Below are 13,502 nucleotides of genomic sequence, written 5' to 3' on the forward strand. Positions count from 1 at the left end.
TGGGCTGAGACCCTTCGTCAGGACTAACTGAAAGGAAAGATAGTAAGAGATTTTAAAGTGCGAGGGGGAAATCTGAAATGATAGAAGACCAGAGGGGGAGCGGCCCCCGTACTTCCCGTTTCTACCTCCTACCCAAGGCAATTCTCTCCCACACCTTCACCAACCTTATCAGCTCTGGGGATCTCCCATCCATTGCCACCAACCTCATAGTTCCCACACCCGACACTTCCCGTTTCTACCTCCTACCCAAGATCCACAAACCTGCCTGTCCAGGTAGACCCATTGTCTCAGCTTGCTCCTGCCCCACTGAACTCATTTCTGCATACCTTGACACTGTCTTATCCCCCCTTGTTCAATCTCTTCCCACCTATGTTCGTGACACTTCTCATGCTTTGAATTTTTTCAATGATTTTAAGTTCCCTGGCCCCCACCGCCTTATTTTCACCATAGACGTCCAGTCCCTATATACCTCCATCCCCTACCAGGAAGGTCTCAAAGCTCTCTGCTTATTTTTGGATTCCAGGCCTAACCAGTTCCCCTCTACCACCACTCTCCTCCGTCTAGCGGAATTAGTCCGTACTCTTAATAATTTCTCCTTTGGCTCCTCCCACTTCCTCCAAACTAAGGGTGTAGCCATGGGCACCCGTATGGGTCCCAGCTATGCCTGCCTTTTTGTTGGCTTTGTGTAACAGTCCATGTTCCAAGCCTATACGGGTATCCATCCCCCTCTTTTCCTTCACTACATCGACGACTGCATTGGTGCTGCCTCCTGCACGCATGCTGAGCTCGTTGACTTCATTAACTTTGCCTCCAACTTTCACTCTGCCCTCAAATTTACCTGGTCCATTTCCAACACTTCCCTCCCCTTTCCTGATCTTTCTGTCTCCATCTCTGGATACGGCCTATCTACTGATATCTACTATAAGCCTACAGACTCTCACAGCTACCTGGACTATTCCTCTTCCCACCCTGCCTCTTGCAAAAATGCTATCCCCTTCTCGCAATTCCTCCGTCTCCGCCGCATCTGCTCTCAGGATGAGGCTTTTCATTCCAGGACGAAGGAGATATCTTCCTTTTTTTTAAAAAAAGAAAGGGGCTTCCCTTCCTCCACCATCAACTCTGCTCTCAAACGCATCTCTCCCATTTCCCGCACATCTGCTCTCACCCCATCTGCCCACCACCCCACTCGGGATAGGGTTCCCCTTGTCCTTACCTACCACCCCACCAGCCTCCAGGTCCAACGTATAACTCTCCGTAACTTCCGCCACCTCCAACGGGATCCCACCACCAAGCACATCTTTCCCTCCCCCCCCCCACTTCTGCTTTTCGCAGGGATCGCTCCCTATGCGACTCCCTTGTCCACTCGCCCCCCCCCCCATCCCTTCCCACCGATCTCCCTCCCAGCACTGACCCTTGTAAACAGAACAAGTGCTACACCTGCCCTTACACTTCCTCCCTCACCACCATTCAGGGCCCAGACAGTCCTTCCAGGTGAGGCAACACATCACCTGTGAGTCGGCTGGTGTGGTATACTGTGTCCGGTGCTCCCGGTGTGGCCTTCTATATATTGGTGAGACCCGACGCAGACTGGGAGACCGTTTCGCTGAATACCTACGCTCTGTCCGCCAGAGAAAGCAGGATCTCCCAGTGGCCACACATTTTAATTCCACGTCCCATTCCCATTCTGATAAGTCTATCCATGGCCTCCTCTATTGTCAAAATGAATCCAAACTCAGGTTGGAGGAACAACATCTTACATACCGGCTGGGTAGCCTCCAACCTGATGGCATGAACATTGACTTCTCTAACTTCCGTTAATGCCCCTCCTCCCCTTCTTACCCCATCCCTGATTTATCTATCTATCTATTTATTTATTTATCTCTCCTCCCCCCCCCCCCACTTTTTTTCTCTCTCTCTGCCCATCACTGCCTGTTCTCCATCTCCCTCTGGTGCTCCCCTCCCCCTTTCTTTCTCCGTAGGCCTCCCGTCCCATGATCCTTTCCCTTCTCCAGCCCTGTATTCCTTTTGCCAATCACCTTTCCAGCTCTCAGCTTCACCCCACCCCTCCTATCATTTCAGATTTCCCCCTTCCTCTCCTACTTTCAAATGTCTTACTATCTTTTCTTTCAGTTAGTCCTGACGGAGGGTCTTGGCCCGAAACATCGACTGTACTTCCTATAGATGCTGCCTGGCCTGCTGCGTTCCACCAGCATTTTGTGTGTGTTGTTCTATTTTGTAATGTATGGGGAAATGTGTCATTTGTGTGAATGACCAAACGCTGCCTGAGGACGTGCCAGGAGAAATCCACATCCTTCACCATACTTCCGGCACCAAAGCAAGCCCACAACTTACTAACCCAACCTGACCGTCTCTGGACTGTGGGAGGAAACCGGAGCACCCAGAGGAAACCCACACAGTCACAGGGAGAACGTACAAACTCCTTACAGGCAGGAATTGATCCCCGATCGCTGATGGGATGGTGTTTGGTGATTCAGCGCAGTACTCAGGTCTGCTGGAGGCATTCTGCCCTGGGGTTGGAGGTGTGTGCGCGAGAGAGGGGGCAAAAACACTTGTTTTGCTGTTGTTTATTTGTTGTGTCGTTCTGCTAAGCTAAGCATGGTGGACAACCTATGGGAAGGTGCGACCCTGACCCCCAGCGCATCCTCGGAATGTGTTGGCCATTCACGCAAATGACGCATTTCACTGTGTCAATTAAATTAATGAACCTGAATCTGAACCAGCACCAGCGGCCTCGATATCAGTCTCCGCGGTATGGAGCGCTGGGTTCTGCTCGCTGGGTGACGGGGTGTGGCCCTGTAGGTAACCACAGCGACTCAGGTAGGACAGGGTCTTGTATGAGTGACCTCGCCTGGGCCCCAGGCTCCGTACGGTCTGCCGCTCGTGGCAAGACGTCTGTTTGGATCCCTCCCTCAGTAGTACAGCAGGACCCTGGGCTGGATGTGTTGTGGGGGGGGGGGGGGAGGAGTTAGATTCAGGCTCCCCTCGCCAGATGGCTCAGGAATCGCTAGGTTATAGATGATGGTACTGACTCTCTGGAGTAACACACACAAAATGCTGGAGGAACTCAGCAGGTCGGGCAGCAGCTATGGAGGGGAAATAATCATTTTGGGCCGAAACCCTTCTTCAGAAACGTCGGCTGTTTATTCTCCTCAATAGATGCCAGCTGAGTCCCTCCAGCATTTTGTGTGAGGTACACACGTGACAACTAAAGCTAATCTTTCCCTGCTCCGGAGGGACCACAGATCGGACACGGATGGGTTTTCCTTCGTGGGGAAAGGGGGAGAGGGTATCAGGCTGGGAGGGAGAGGAGGGACATGCTCAAATTGATTTCCACAAAAGGTCAACTTTTGACTTTCCACCCTCGCCCCTCCCCAAACCACAACCCTCTCTCCTCGTCCAGCCCACAGATCCCTCCACCTTGCCCATACCTCTCGATACCAAGGACCAGGTCTCCCTGGCACTGTTTAATCTGTCTCTGCGCTTCCATGTTGATCATTTCTGACGTCTCAGCCCCATTGATGGTGGTGATCACATCTCCGGGCTTCAGTTGCACCTGGTCCGCTTTACCCCCCGCTACCACCTGCAAGACGGAAACAAAGGGAGAGGAATCAGCCCCATCAAAGCACAGCAAGAGCCAAGGGAGGCGGGGGCCCGGCAGACGTGACAAGCCACAGGCAGACAGACTAAGTCAAAAAGCCTTTGTTGTCTAGTTGCTCTCCAGCTAGTGGTTGGCGTTTGGTTGTGAGGAGAGAACAGACAGTGGTAGCTGGTCAGAGTCGGGGAAATGGCCAGGTTGTGTTTGCATCGGGAGAGGGAGCACGCCCCTCTCAAAGGAACCAATCCTGGGGAGCAGGCTCATCTGAGGGACACACACGCACACGCACACACGCACGCACGCACGCACACACCCACCAGCAGTAAGACTGTGTCTGTGGAGGGGAATGAACAGTCAACTTTACTGTGGAGGGAACAGGTGATGGTAGACCCAGGCCAGCCCAGCAGCACAAAACTCCTGTCCCAGAACCTGAAATGAAGTGGCCAGGAGGTCAGATCATCATAAAAATCCTATCAACTCCCCAAGGGAAGGAATCCAGGTCTCAGAACAGAAACGTTAACAGTAAGGGACAGATGGAGGTGTCACCTCCCACCTCATGGACTTTCAGAAGTCTATGCTTCACGTGATCTAGTGGGGTTTAAGTGTGGGGAAGGTGTTGCCTCCAACACTGTGAGGAACAGGCACCCCCTCCCTCACCTCCTCCTGTCTTCTGGGTGAAGAACGTTCCCTCACTGTGAAACTTCTCCCATTCCCTTTCGCCCACATCATTCACTAATGACTTCCTGGCCAAAACTGGTACCTCTTGTTAGAATGTAGAACAGTACAGATAGATCCTTTGATCCACAATATTGTGCTGACCTTTTAATCTATTTCAAGATCAATCTAACCCTCCCCGCCCACGTAGCCCTCCATTCGTGTGCCTATCTAAGAGTCTTTTAATTGTCCCTAACGCATCTCCACCCTCCCCTCCACCACCCTGGTATTGTGTTCCTCACCCACCACACTCCGCATAAATTCCTACCTGACATCTCTCATACTTTCCCCGCATTTGCCAGCAGCCCCTGTTTTCCTGTTCACCATCTTGGCTGTGTATCTAGTTGTGAGTATTGTGTAACCAGAATCAGGAGAAATTTAGAATCAACTTTAGTAGTTGATAGGCACAGAAGCAGAGTGGTTAACATAATGTTATTTACAGTACCAGCGACCTGGTCAATTCCTGCCTCCGTCTGTAAGGAATTGGTATGTTCTGACCATGACACACTAGGTTTCCTCCAGGGGCTCTGGTTTCCTCCCACAGTCCAAAGACACGCAGGTTGCTAGGTTAATAAGTCACACAGGTCATTGGTCCAGAATGACCCGTTACTGTGGTGTTCACTCATTACGCGCTGTATCATATGACATGGACGATCACGGTCTTCCCATGATTGTTCTTCGCAAATTTTCCTACAGAAGTGGTTCGCCAATGCCACCTTCTGGGCTGCGTCTTTACCAGACGAGTGAGCCCAGCCATTATCAATACCCTTCAGAGATTGTCTGCCTGGCGTCAGTGGTCACATCACCAGGACTTGTGATCTGCACCGGCTGCTCGTACGACCATCCACCACCTGCTCCCATGCCTCCATGTGATCCTGATCGGGGGCTAAGCAGATGCTACACCTTGCCCAAGGGTGACCTACAGGCTAGCGGAGGGAAGGAGCGCCTTACACCTCCTTTAGCAGAGCCATGTTTCCACCCTGCCACTCACTGTGGTGCATCTCTAAATTAAAAAAAAATGATTCACCATGTACATTTCCATATATTAGGGTGTGTCGATCAGGGTGCAACATGCAATGAAAACAACATTCAACAATGAAAAAATATATAAAAATAAAGAATTATATACACTCAGTGGCCACTTTGTTAGTAATACCTGCACACCAGCTCGTTAATGCAAATGTCTAATCAGCAAATCACGTGGCAGCAAATCACGTGGCAGCAACTCAATGCAAAAAAGCATACAGACATGGTCAAGAGGTTCAGTTATTTTGTGGGCCGAAGGGCCTGTATTGTGCTGTAGGTTTTCTTTGTTTCTATTGTTCAGATCAAAAATCAGAATGGGGAAGTAATATGATCTAAATGACCGACTGTGGAATGATTGTTGTTGTCAGAAGGAGTGGTTTGAGTATCTCAGAAACTGATCTCCTGGAATTTCACCCACAACAGTCTCCAGAGTTCAGAGAAATGAAAAAAAAAATCAAGTGAGTGGCAGTTCTGTTGGCAAAATCACCTTGTTAATGAGAGAGGTCAGAGGAGATTGGCTGGTTCAAGTTGACGGTAACTCAAATAACCACACACTACAACAGTGGTGTGCAGAAGAGCATCTCCAAACACACAACACATCAAACCTTGAAGAGGATGGGCTACAGCAGCAGAAAACCACGGGCACAAGAAAGTCTACAGAAGCTTGAAATCCACAGCAATACAAACAAAATGCTGGAGGAACTCAGCACGTCAGGCAGCATCTATGGAAATGAATAAACAGTCGACATTTCAGGCCGGGACCATTCTTCAGGAAGAGGGAAGATGTCAGAATAAAAAGGTGGGGTGGGGAGAGGAGGAGGAGGATAGTTAGGTGAAGCCAAGTGGGTGGGGAAGATCAAGGGCTGGAATGGAAGGAATCTGACAGGGGCCAGAGTGGGGAATAGTGAAGAGGGGAGGGGAAGACCAGGAACATACACTCAGTGCCACTTTATTAGGTACACAGGTACATTTCCATGGATCAGAAATTTGCTGTGTTGTGCTGGTGCCACAACCAACATGAAAGAAATCAAAAAGGCTAATGAAGTACGAGGTTAAAGACCGACGTGGAACAAGACGTGCGTAAATAAACACCGGCATCTAAGGGTGGACATTGGACTCAGATGAGTGAGTTAGCAAGGTCCAACGAAAGCAATAACACACGGACAACAGGAGCACAGAACAGGGGTGTGGACAGTCTACAGAACGTCATCACACACCCATAACTGCATAATCTCCAGTGCATACATGATTGATGTCACTGCCTCATCCCACACCCATGTCACTGACTCACTGTACGTATACACATTGCACAGTGTTTTCGCTTTCTAAATGGGCTTTTCAACAAGCAGCTACATTTGGCTCCACAGCCATTCTGCCCTCCTATCTCAGTGTCACGTCAGATGTTTACCTTGCATAAGACCATAAGACAGGGAGCAGAATTAGGCCATTCAGCCCATTGAATCTGTACCATCATTCCATCATGGCTAATTTATTATCCCTCTCAACCCCATTCTGTCTTTTCACCATAACCTTTGACATACTAATCAAGAACCTATCAAACTTCGGTTTAAATACACCCAGTGACACAGCCATCTGTGGTAAAAATACTCCATGGACTCACCACCCTCATCTCTGTTCTAAAGGGACGTCCTTGTAATCTGAGGCTGTGCCTTCTGGTCCTAGACTCTATTATAGCAGGGATTTCCAATCTTTTTATGCCATGGACCCCTATTATTAACTGAGGAGTCCACAGACTCCAGGTTGGGAACTGCTGGCCGAGAGGAAACATTTTCTCCACATCTACTCTATTGAGGCCTTTCAATATTCAAAATGTTTCAGTAAGATTCCTCCCCCCCCCCCCCATTCTTCTAAACTCCAGCGATCACGGGTCCAGAGCCAAACTGTCCTCATATGTTAACCCTTTCATTCCCAGGATCAATCTTGTGAATCTCTTCTGGACTCTCTCCAATACCGACCTATCCTATCTTAGATAAAGGGTCCAAAACAGCTCACAATGCTCCAGGCGCGATCTGACCAATGCCATGAAGACCCTCAGCAGTATGACTCACCGCAGCATTGTCAGGAGATCCATCTCTTCAACATAGAAACAAGCCCTTTGTCCCAACTTGCCCAAACCAGCTGCATCTGTCCACAATTGGCCGGTAGCCCACTGTAAACCTCTTTCCACGTACGTATCCAGACAGCTTTTAAACATGGCTCATGTCCCGCTTCAACCATTATGCCTTGCAGCTCATTCCAAACCCAGGCCACCCTTTGCGTGAAGAAGCTGCCCCTGATGTCCCATTAAAGTCGCTCACCTCTATGGCCTCTTGTTTTTAGCGACCACTCCCTGGGTAAAACATCCGTGCCTCCCCCTCCCCCACCAAGATCTTAATCAGCCTTCAGTCTCCTATGTTTGGCTTACAACCTCTCCTTGTAAGCCAGGTCCCCCAAGTCCAGGCAAATCTTTCCACGCTTCCTGTTTAAAAACTTCTTTCTTCCAATAGAGTGACCAAAACTGCACACAATACTCCAAGTGTGGCCTCACAAGTATCTTATGCAACTGCAACATTACTTCTCAACTCCGGTACACAACGTCCTGACTGATGGAGTCCAGTGTATCAAATGCTCTCTCCGTTACCCTATCTTCCTGAAATGTCTCTTTCGGTGAACTACAGTCCTGTGCAAAAGTCTTAGGCAATATAGATAGGGTGCCTGAGACTTCTGTACAGGACTGTCTGTCAACGTGAAGTGAAAAGCAAGTTTGTAACTCTGCTGGGAGCAAAGGATGTTGGGAATGGGGAGGGTGGAGTGCGGTGGGACAGGTGACAGAAGAGGGCCAAAGGCACGGGTGCAAACACACCCAGCCCCGAGACACCAGGCAAGGTGATTTTATTGATCATTACAGAACACCTCTCTGGTGCTTCCCGCTCCCTCCTCTTTCCCAACCAGGATCCCCTTTCCACTCTCCGTCCATAATAGAGACCCATATCAGAATCATGTGAGTGATGATAAACCTATGTCATGAAATTTGATTCCTTTTTTGGCGACAGCAGTACAGTGCAATAAATAAAGCAAATATATATATCTGTCTATCGGGATTGTTAGTAGAACTTCAGACGGTGACATATATCGGCTAGTTGAGTGGTGTCACAGCAACAATCTCTAAGTCAGCAAGACTAAGGAATTGATTGTGAACCTTCTGGAGGGGCAAGAAGAGGGATCACATGCTAGACCTCACCGAGGGATCGCACGCCAGTCCTCACCGAGGGGTCGCACGCCAGTCCTCACCGAGGGGTCGCACGCCAGTCCTCACCGAGGGGTCGCACGCCAGTCCTCACCGAGGGGGTCGCACGCCAGTCCTCACCGAGGGATCGCACGCCAGACCACACCGAGGGATCGCACGCCAGACCACACCGAGGGATCGCACGCCAGACCACACCGAGGGATCGCACGCCAGACCACACCGAGGGATCGCACGCCAGACCACACCGAGGGATCGCACGCCAGACCTCACCGAGGGATCGCACGCCAGACCTCACCGAGGGATCGCACGCCAGACCACACCGAGGGATCGCACGCCAGACCACACCGAGGGATCGCACGCCAGACCTCACCGAGGGATCGCACGCCAGACCTCACCGAGGGATCGCACGCCAGACCTCACCGAGGGATCGCACGTCAGACCTCACCGAGGGATCGCACGTCAGACCTCACCGAGGGATCACACATCAGACATCACCGAGGGGTCGCACGCCAGTCCTCACCGAGGGATCACACGCCAGTCCTCACCGAGGGGTCGCACGCCAGACCACACCGAGGGGTCGCACGCCAGACCACACCGAGGGGTCGCACGCCAGACCACACCGAGGGGTCGCACGCCAGACCACACCGAGGGATCGCACGTCAGACATCACCGAGGGATTACACACAAATCGTCATTGAGGGACCACACACCAGCACTCACCGAGGGATCAGAAGTGGAAAGGGTGAACAATTTCAAGTTCCTGGATGTCAATATCTCTGAGGATCTAACCTGGTCCCAAAACATTGTTGCAGCTACAAAGAAGGCCTCTGTAGTATTCAAAGAGCGATGCCTCAAAAAGGCTGTGTCCATTATTAAGGACTCTCATCATCCAGGACAAGCCCTCTTCTCACCGAGACCATCAGGGAGGAGGTACAAGAGCCTGAAGACACACACTCAGTGATTCAGGAACAGCTTCTTCCCCTCTGCCATCAGAGAGGAGGTACAAGAGCCTGAAGACACACACTCAGTGATTCAGGAACAGCTTCTTCCCCTCTGCCATTCGATTTCTGAATGGAGTTTGAACCCATGAACACTACGTCACTACTTATTTAATTTAACTATTATATACATCTCACTGCAGTTCAGTGTAAACTATTTGTCAATCCTCACCTGGAGATCTAGACTCCCCTGTCATTTTTCATAACTTCTACACTGTTTACAATGCCAGATATCCTAGTATCATCCATAAACTTACTAGGTATGCCTTGTACATCAAAAGCGTTTATAGAAATTACAAACAATAAAGGTCCCAGCACCGACTCTATGGCTCACCACACTAGACACAGGTTTTCAGTCTGAGAAATAATTCTCAACCCTTACTCTCTGCTTCCTAGCACCAAGAAAGTTGTGAATCTAATTCAAACAATAATCTGAATCGGAAAAAAATCTGAGCACCACACACAGAGTGCTGGAGGAACTCTGCAAGTCAGGCGGGGAATAAACAGCCAATACTTTAGGCCAAGAGCCTTGCTGAGCCCCTCTAGAACAGGAGTTTGAAACCTGGGGTCCACAGACCACTTGCATAATGGCATTGGTCCAGGGCATAAAAAAGTTGGAAACCCCTGCTCTAGAATTCCATGTACGGTGCTCAAGGTTTTCCAGAATCTGTAGAACAGGGGTGTCAAACTCATTTTAGGTCACGGGCCGGATTGAGCAAAATGCAGCTTCATGCGGGCCGGATCAGTCGGACGCGTGCGAACGCAGCTTTCGTTGCCTCCGTTTTTTCAGCCTGCTCTCATGTGTCTCAGTCTCTGCTATAACTACAAAGTGTTTCACTTTACAAATTCCGTTTCTTATGAAGAAGACTGCCGAATAAACACTAAAAACCCTGAAAACTTGGTACCTGAATAAACTCAGCATTAGCCATATCATACGCCATAGGCGCTTCGATTACTGGGGCCAGCTTTAATAGTAATTAGATATTATCTCGCGGGCCAAAGATAATTCCACCGCGGGCCGGATTTGGCCCGCGGGCCTTGAGTTTGACATATATGCTGTAGAATATCTTGTGCTTATGTATCTAATCTGTTATCTGCCCCTGGATCCCACGCGATCTAACCTTGCAGATCAGCCTGCATTGAGGGACCTTGTCAAAGGCCATAGAATCCATACTGACAACATCCACTGCCCTAACCTCACCCACTCTCTCAGCAACCTCCCTGAAATTTCCCAGGCACGACTTCCCACGCACAAATCGGCACAGTAGCATAGTGGTTAGCACAATGCTTTACGGTACCAGTGACCCAGGTTCAATTCCCTCTATTGCCTGTAAGGAGTTTGTATGATTTCCCCACAATGGCATGGGTTTCCTTCGAGTGCTCCGGTTTCCTCCCACAGTCCAAAGACGTACCAGTTGGTAGGTTAATTGGTCATTGTAAATTGACCCATGATTAGACTAGGGTTAGATCAGAGGTTACTGGGTGGCATGGCTCAAAGGGCCAGAAGGGCCTATTCTGCACAGCCTCTCTAAATAAAAAATCCCTGCGGTCTCTCCTGGATCAGACTCAATCTGTCCAAACACTGATAGGTTCTGTCCCTCAGAATCCCTCCTGTAATTTACCCACCACTAAAGCCATCATCCAACACCCCCACCTTTTTCCTGTAGTTCATCCACCCAGCTTCTTGGTGTCCACCACCCCATTTCTTTCGCCAGAGAGAAAGCCCACTGCCTTTTGCTACAGTTGCTGCCCGTGTTAAAACAGAGAAAGTAGAGCAGTTGTTCCAGTAACTTCAGGGTGGCATCAGCTGACTACATTTCTGCCCAGTCCTCACCATTATCGTCAAGTGGTCACAGGTATCTGGACGAGTTGTCAGCAGATGGAGGTTATTTCAACTTGGAATGTGCTGGTTCTATTGTCGGTTCTCAGAAAGACCTCTGCAGAACCAAGTTCCAACTTCATGTGCAAGCCATTACCAGGAGCTGTTTTCAGTAACTGAAAGTGGACAATTCCATCGAGGTCTGGGTAGCCTCCAACTTGATAGTATGAGTATCGATTTCTCCTTCCGGTTTAAAAAAAAATCCCTCTCCCTCCCCTCTTTCCCCCCCACTCTGGCCTCTTACCTCTTCTCACCTGCTCATCACTTCCCCCTGGGTCCCCTCCTCCTTCCCTTGCCCCTATGGTCCACTCCCCTCTCCTTATCAGATTCCTTCCTCTCCAGCTCTTTACCTTTCCCACCCCCTTGCTTCACCCATTCCCTTACTACGTCAGCACCATTTTGTCTCTGAAACCCTCACAGTTACCAAGAGGGGGGCACAACTCTGCACACAGCACCCACTTCCGAATCGAGACAGGGCTCCTAGCTCCACGATGGGGCAGCTAAAATGGCTGCACCTCTCTACAGCTTCTTAAAAAATAGCAGTCGTATCAGGAACATTTGCTATTACCGTGGCAACATTTGTTGGCACCATCTCTGGACTGAAACTGAAAGCCTTTCCCTTTGACTGTAAGCAATCTAATGCTCGCACCTGGCAAAGGAGAATCCTTTGGCATATTTTGGCTGCCGTCTCCATTGAAGCCACAACACTACATTCCAAACAGTTGTGAGACATTTCGTGATGAACAAATTCCTCCAGAACCACATGCAAAACGGACTCTCTGAATTCAACAGAGTTGCTACTTTTCAGTTTAAAATTGCACGCAGTTTCACGCATTTTAGGAGTGTTAAATTCATATCTCTCCGCTGCTACAAAAAGCTGTGGCTCCAGCGTCTCTCAAACAGGATATTCAACTTTGTGGCTTTGCAGAAGATTAGAGCGAGTGATATATTTTAGAGCAGATTTCTGCAGGGCTAACATTTCTTTTTATCCTTTCCCTCTCTCTGCAACACTGAAGACTTGCACATTCTCAGCCAGACCCTGTGCTGAACAATATCATTGGCCCGGGCGGGGGGGGGAAAAGTTTCCATTCGCTCCAGGAGAACCCGCAGGCCTCAGACTGCCTGCCTGTGCTTGAACAACTGTGTCTAGTGTCAAAACGCAGCCGCTGTGGTCACGCTCCCTGTGTGCTCGGTTACGGGGGACCCACTGTAACCTGGACCCCTGCTCACTCAGAGACAGCTCGGCAGAACCTGCGCGAGTCAGTCACTCATCCTAAGTAGTCATAGCCGAAGGGTGGTGGTGGGGACGAGCTCCCACTGCTAAACAGATGCTCTTCATGGTGTGCGTCTCACACAGCCTCTGACAACCAAGTCCAACTCCTGGCCTTCACGTCTGGCATAGTTCTTATGCCCGGTGGAGCTGTTCTCACTGACAGGAGAAGGGGCAAAGGCGGGCCACTGGCACCTTAAAACCAGTTGCTCCGGGCAGATGGGGCTCGTTAACCACGGATGGTAGCTCATCTAGGAGAGGGGAAAACTCCGATTTCAAACCTCCGCTGCTGTGAGGCTATACCTGCTCACGGGAAAGGCTTTGGGAGTAAACCCTGAGGAAAGATCCGGAGTCGGAGTCCTGAAGGCGGCTGACTGCTGTACCCAGCACCGGCACGGCAACTTTGGACCTGCCATCAGCACGGAGAGGGGAGTCCCACTGCACGGGCAACAGACGGATCTCCATATCAACTCTGCCCCGGCTTGCACCCTGGAGAAGCCACTCCCGGTGACTACCAGAGGCGCAGTACCCATGGTCGACCACGACCGATGGAGGCCACAGACTCATCCCCACGCTGGGGTGTTCTGTCTCGCCAGCCACCAACATCTGGAGTTGTCGAGAGGACTTTGAGAAGCTGCGAGTACTTGCTGGTGCACATCATGGGTCCTTCTAAGATCAATCTCAGCCAGGGGTTCCCAACCCGTGGTCCGCAGACAGTGGCATCAAAAAGATGGGAATCTCTGATCTACCCC

General features: G+C 50.2%; 1 protein-coding gene across 1 annotated transcript in view; it reads right to left on the reverse strand.

Moving 5' to 3' along the window:
• pdlim2 (PDZ and LIM domain 2 (mystique)) overlaps positions 1 to 13,502 on the reverse strand; it is a 35,463-nt gene that overhangs the window by 10,932 nt on the left and 11,029 nt on the right. Inside the window, exon 2 of the mRNA XM_073061741.1 lies at positions 3,450 to 3,601. Coding sequence (XP_072917842.1) covers positions 3,450 to 3,601 — 152 coding nt within the window. The remainder of the gene's footprint in view (positions 1 to 3,449; positions 3,602 to 13,502) is intronic.

The sequence above is a fragment of the Hemitrygon akajei genome, chromosome 1 (genome assembly GCF_048418815.1).
Source record: "Hemitrygon akajei chromosome 1, sHemAka1.3, whole genome shotgun sequence".
Taxonomy (NCBI): Eukaryota; Metazoa; Chordata; class Chondrichthyes; order Myliobatiformes; family Dasyatidae; genus Hemitrygon; species Hemitrygon akajei.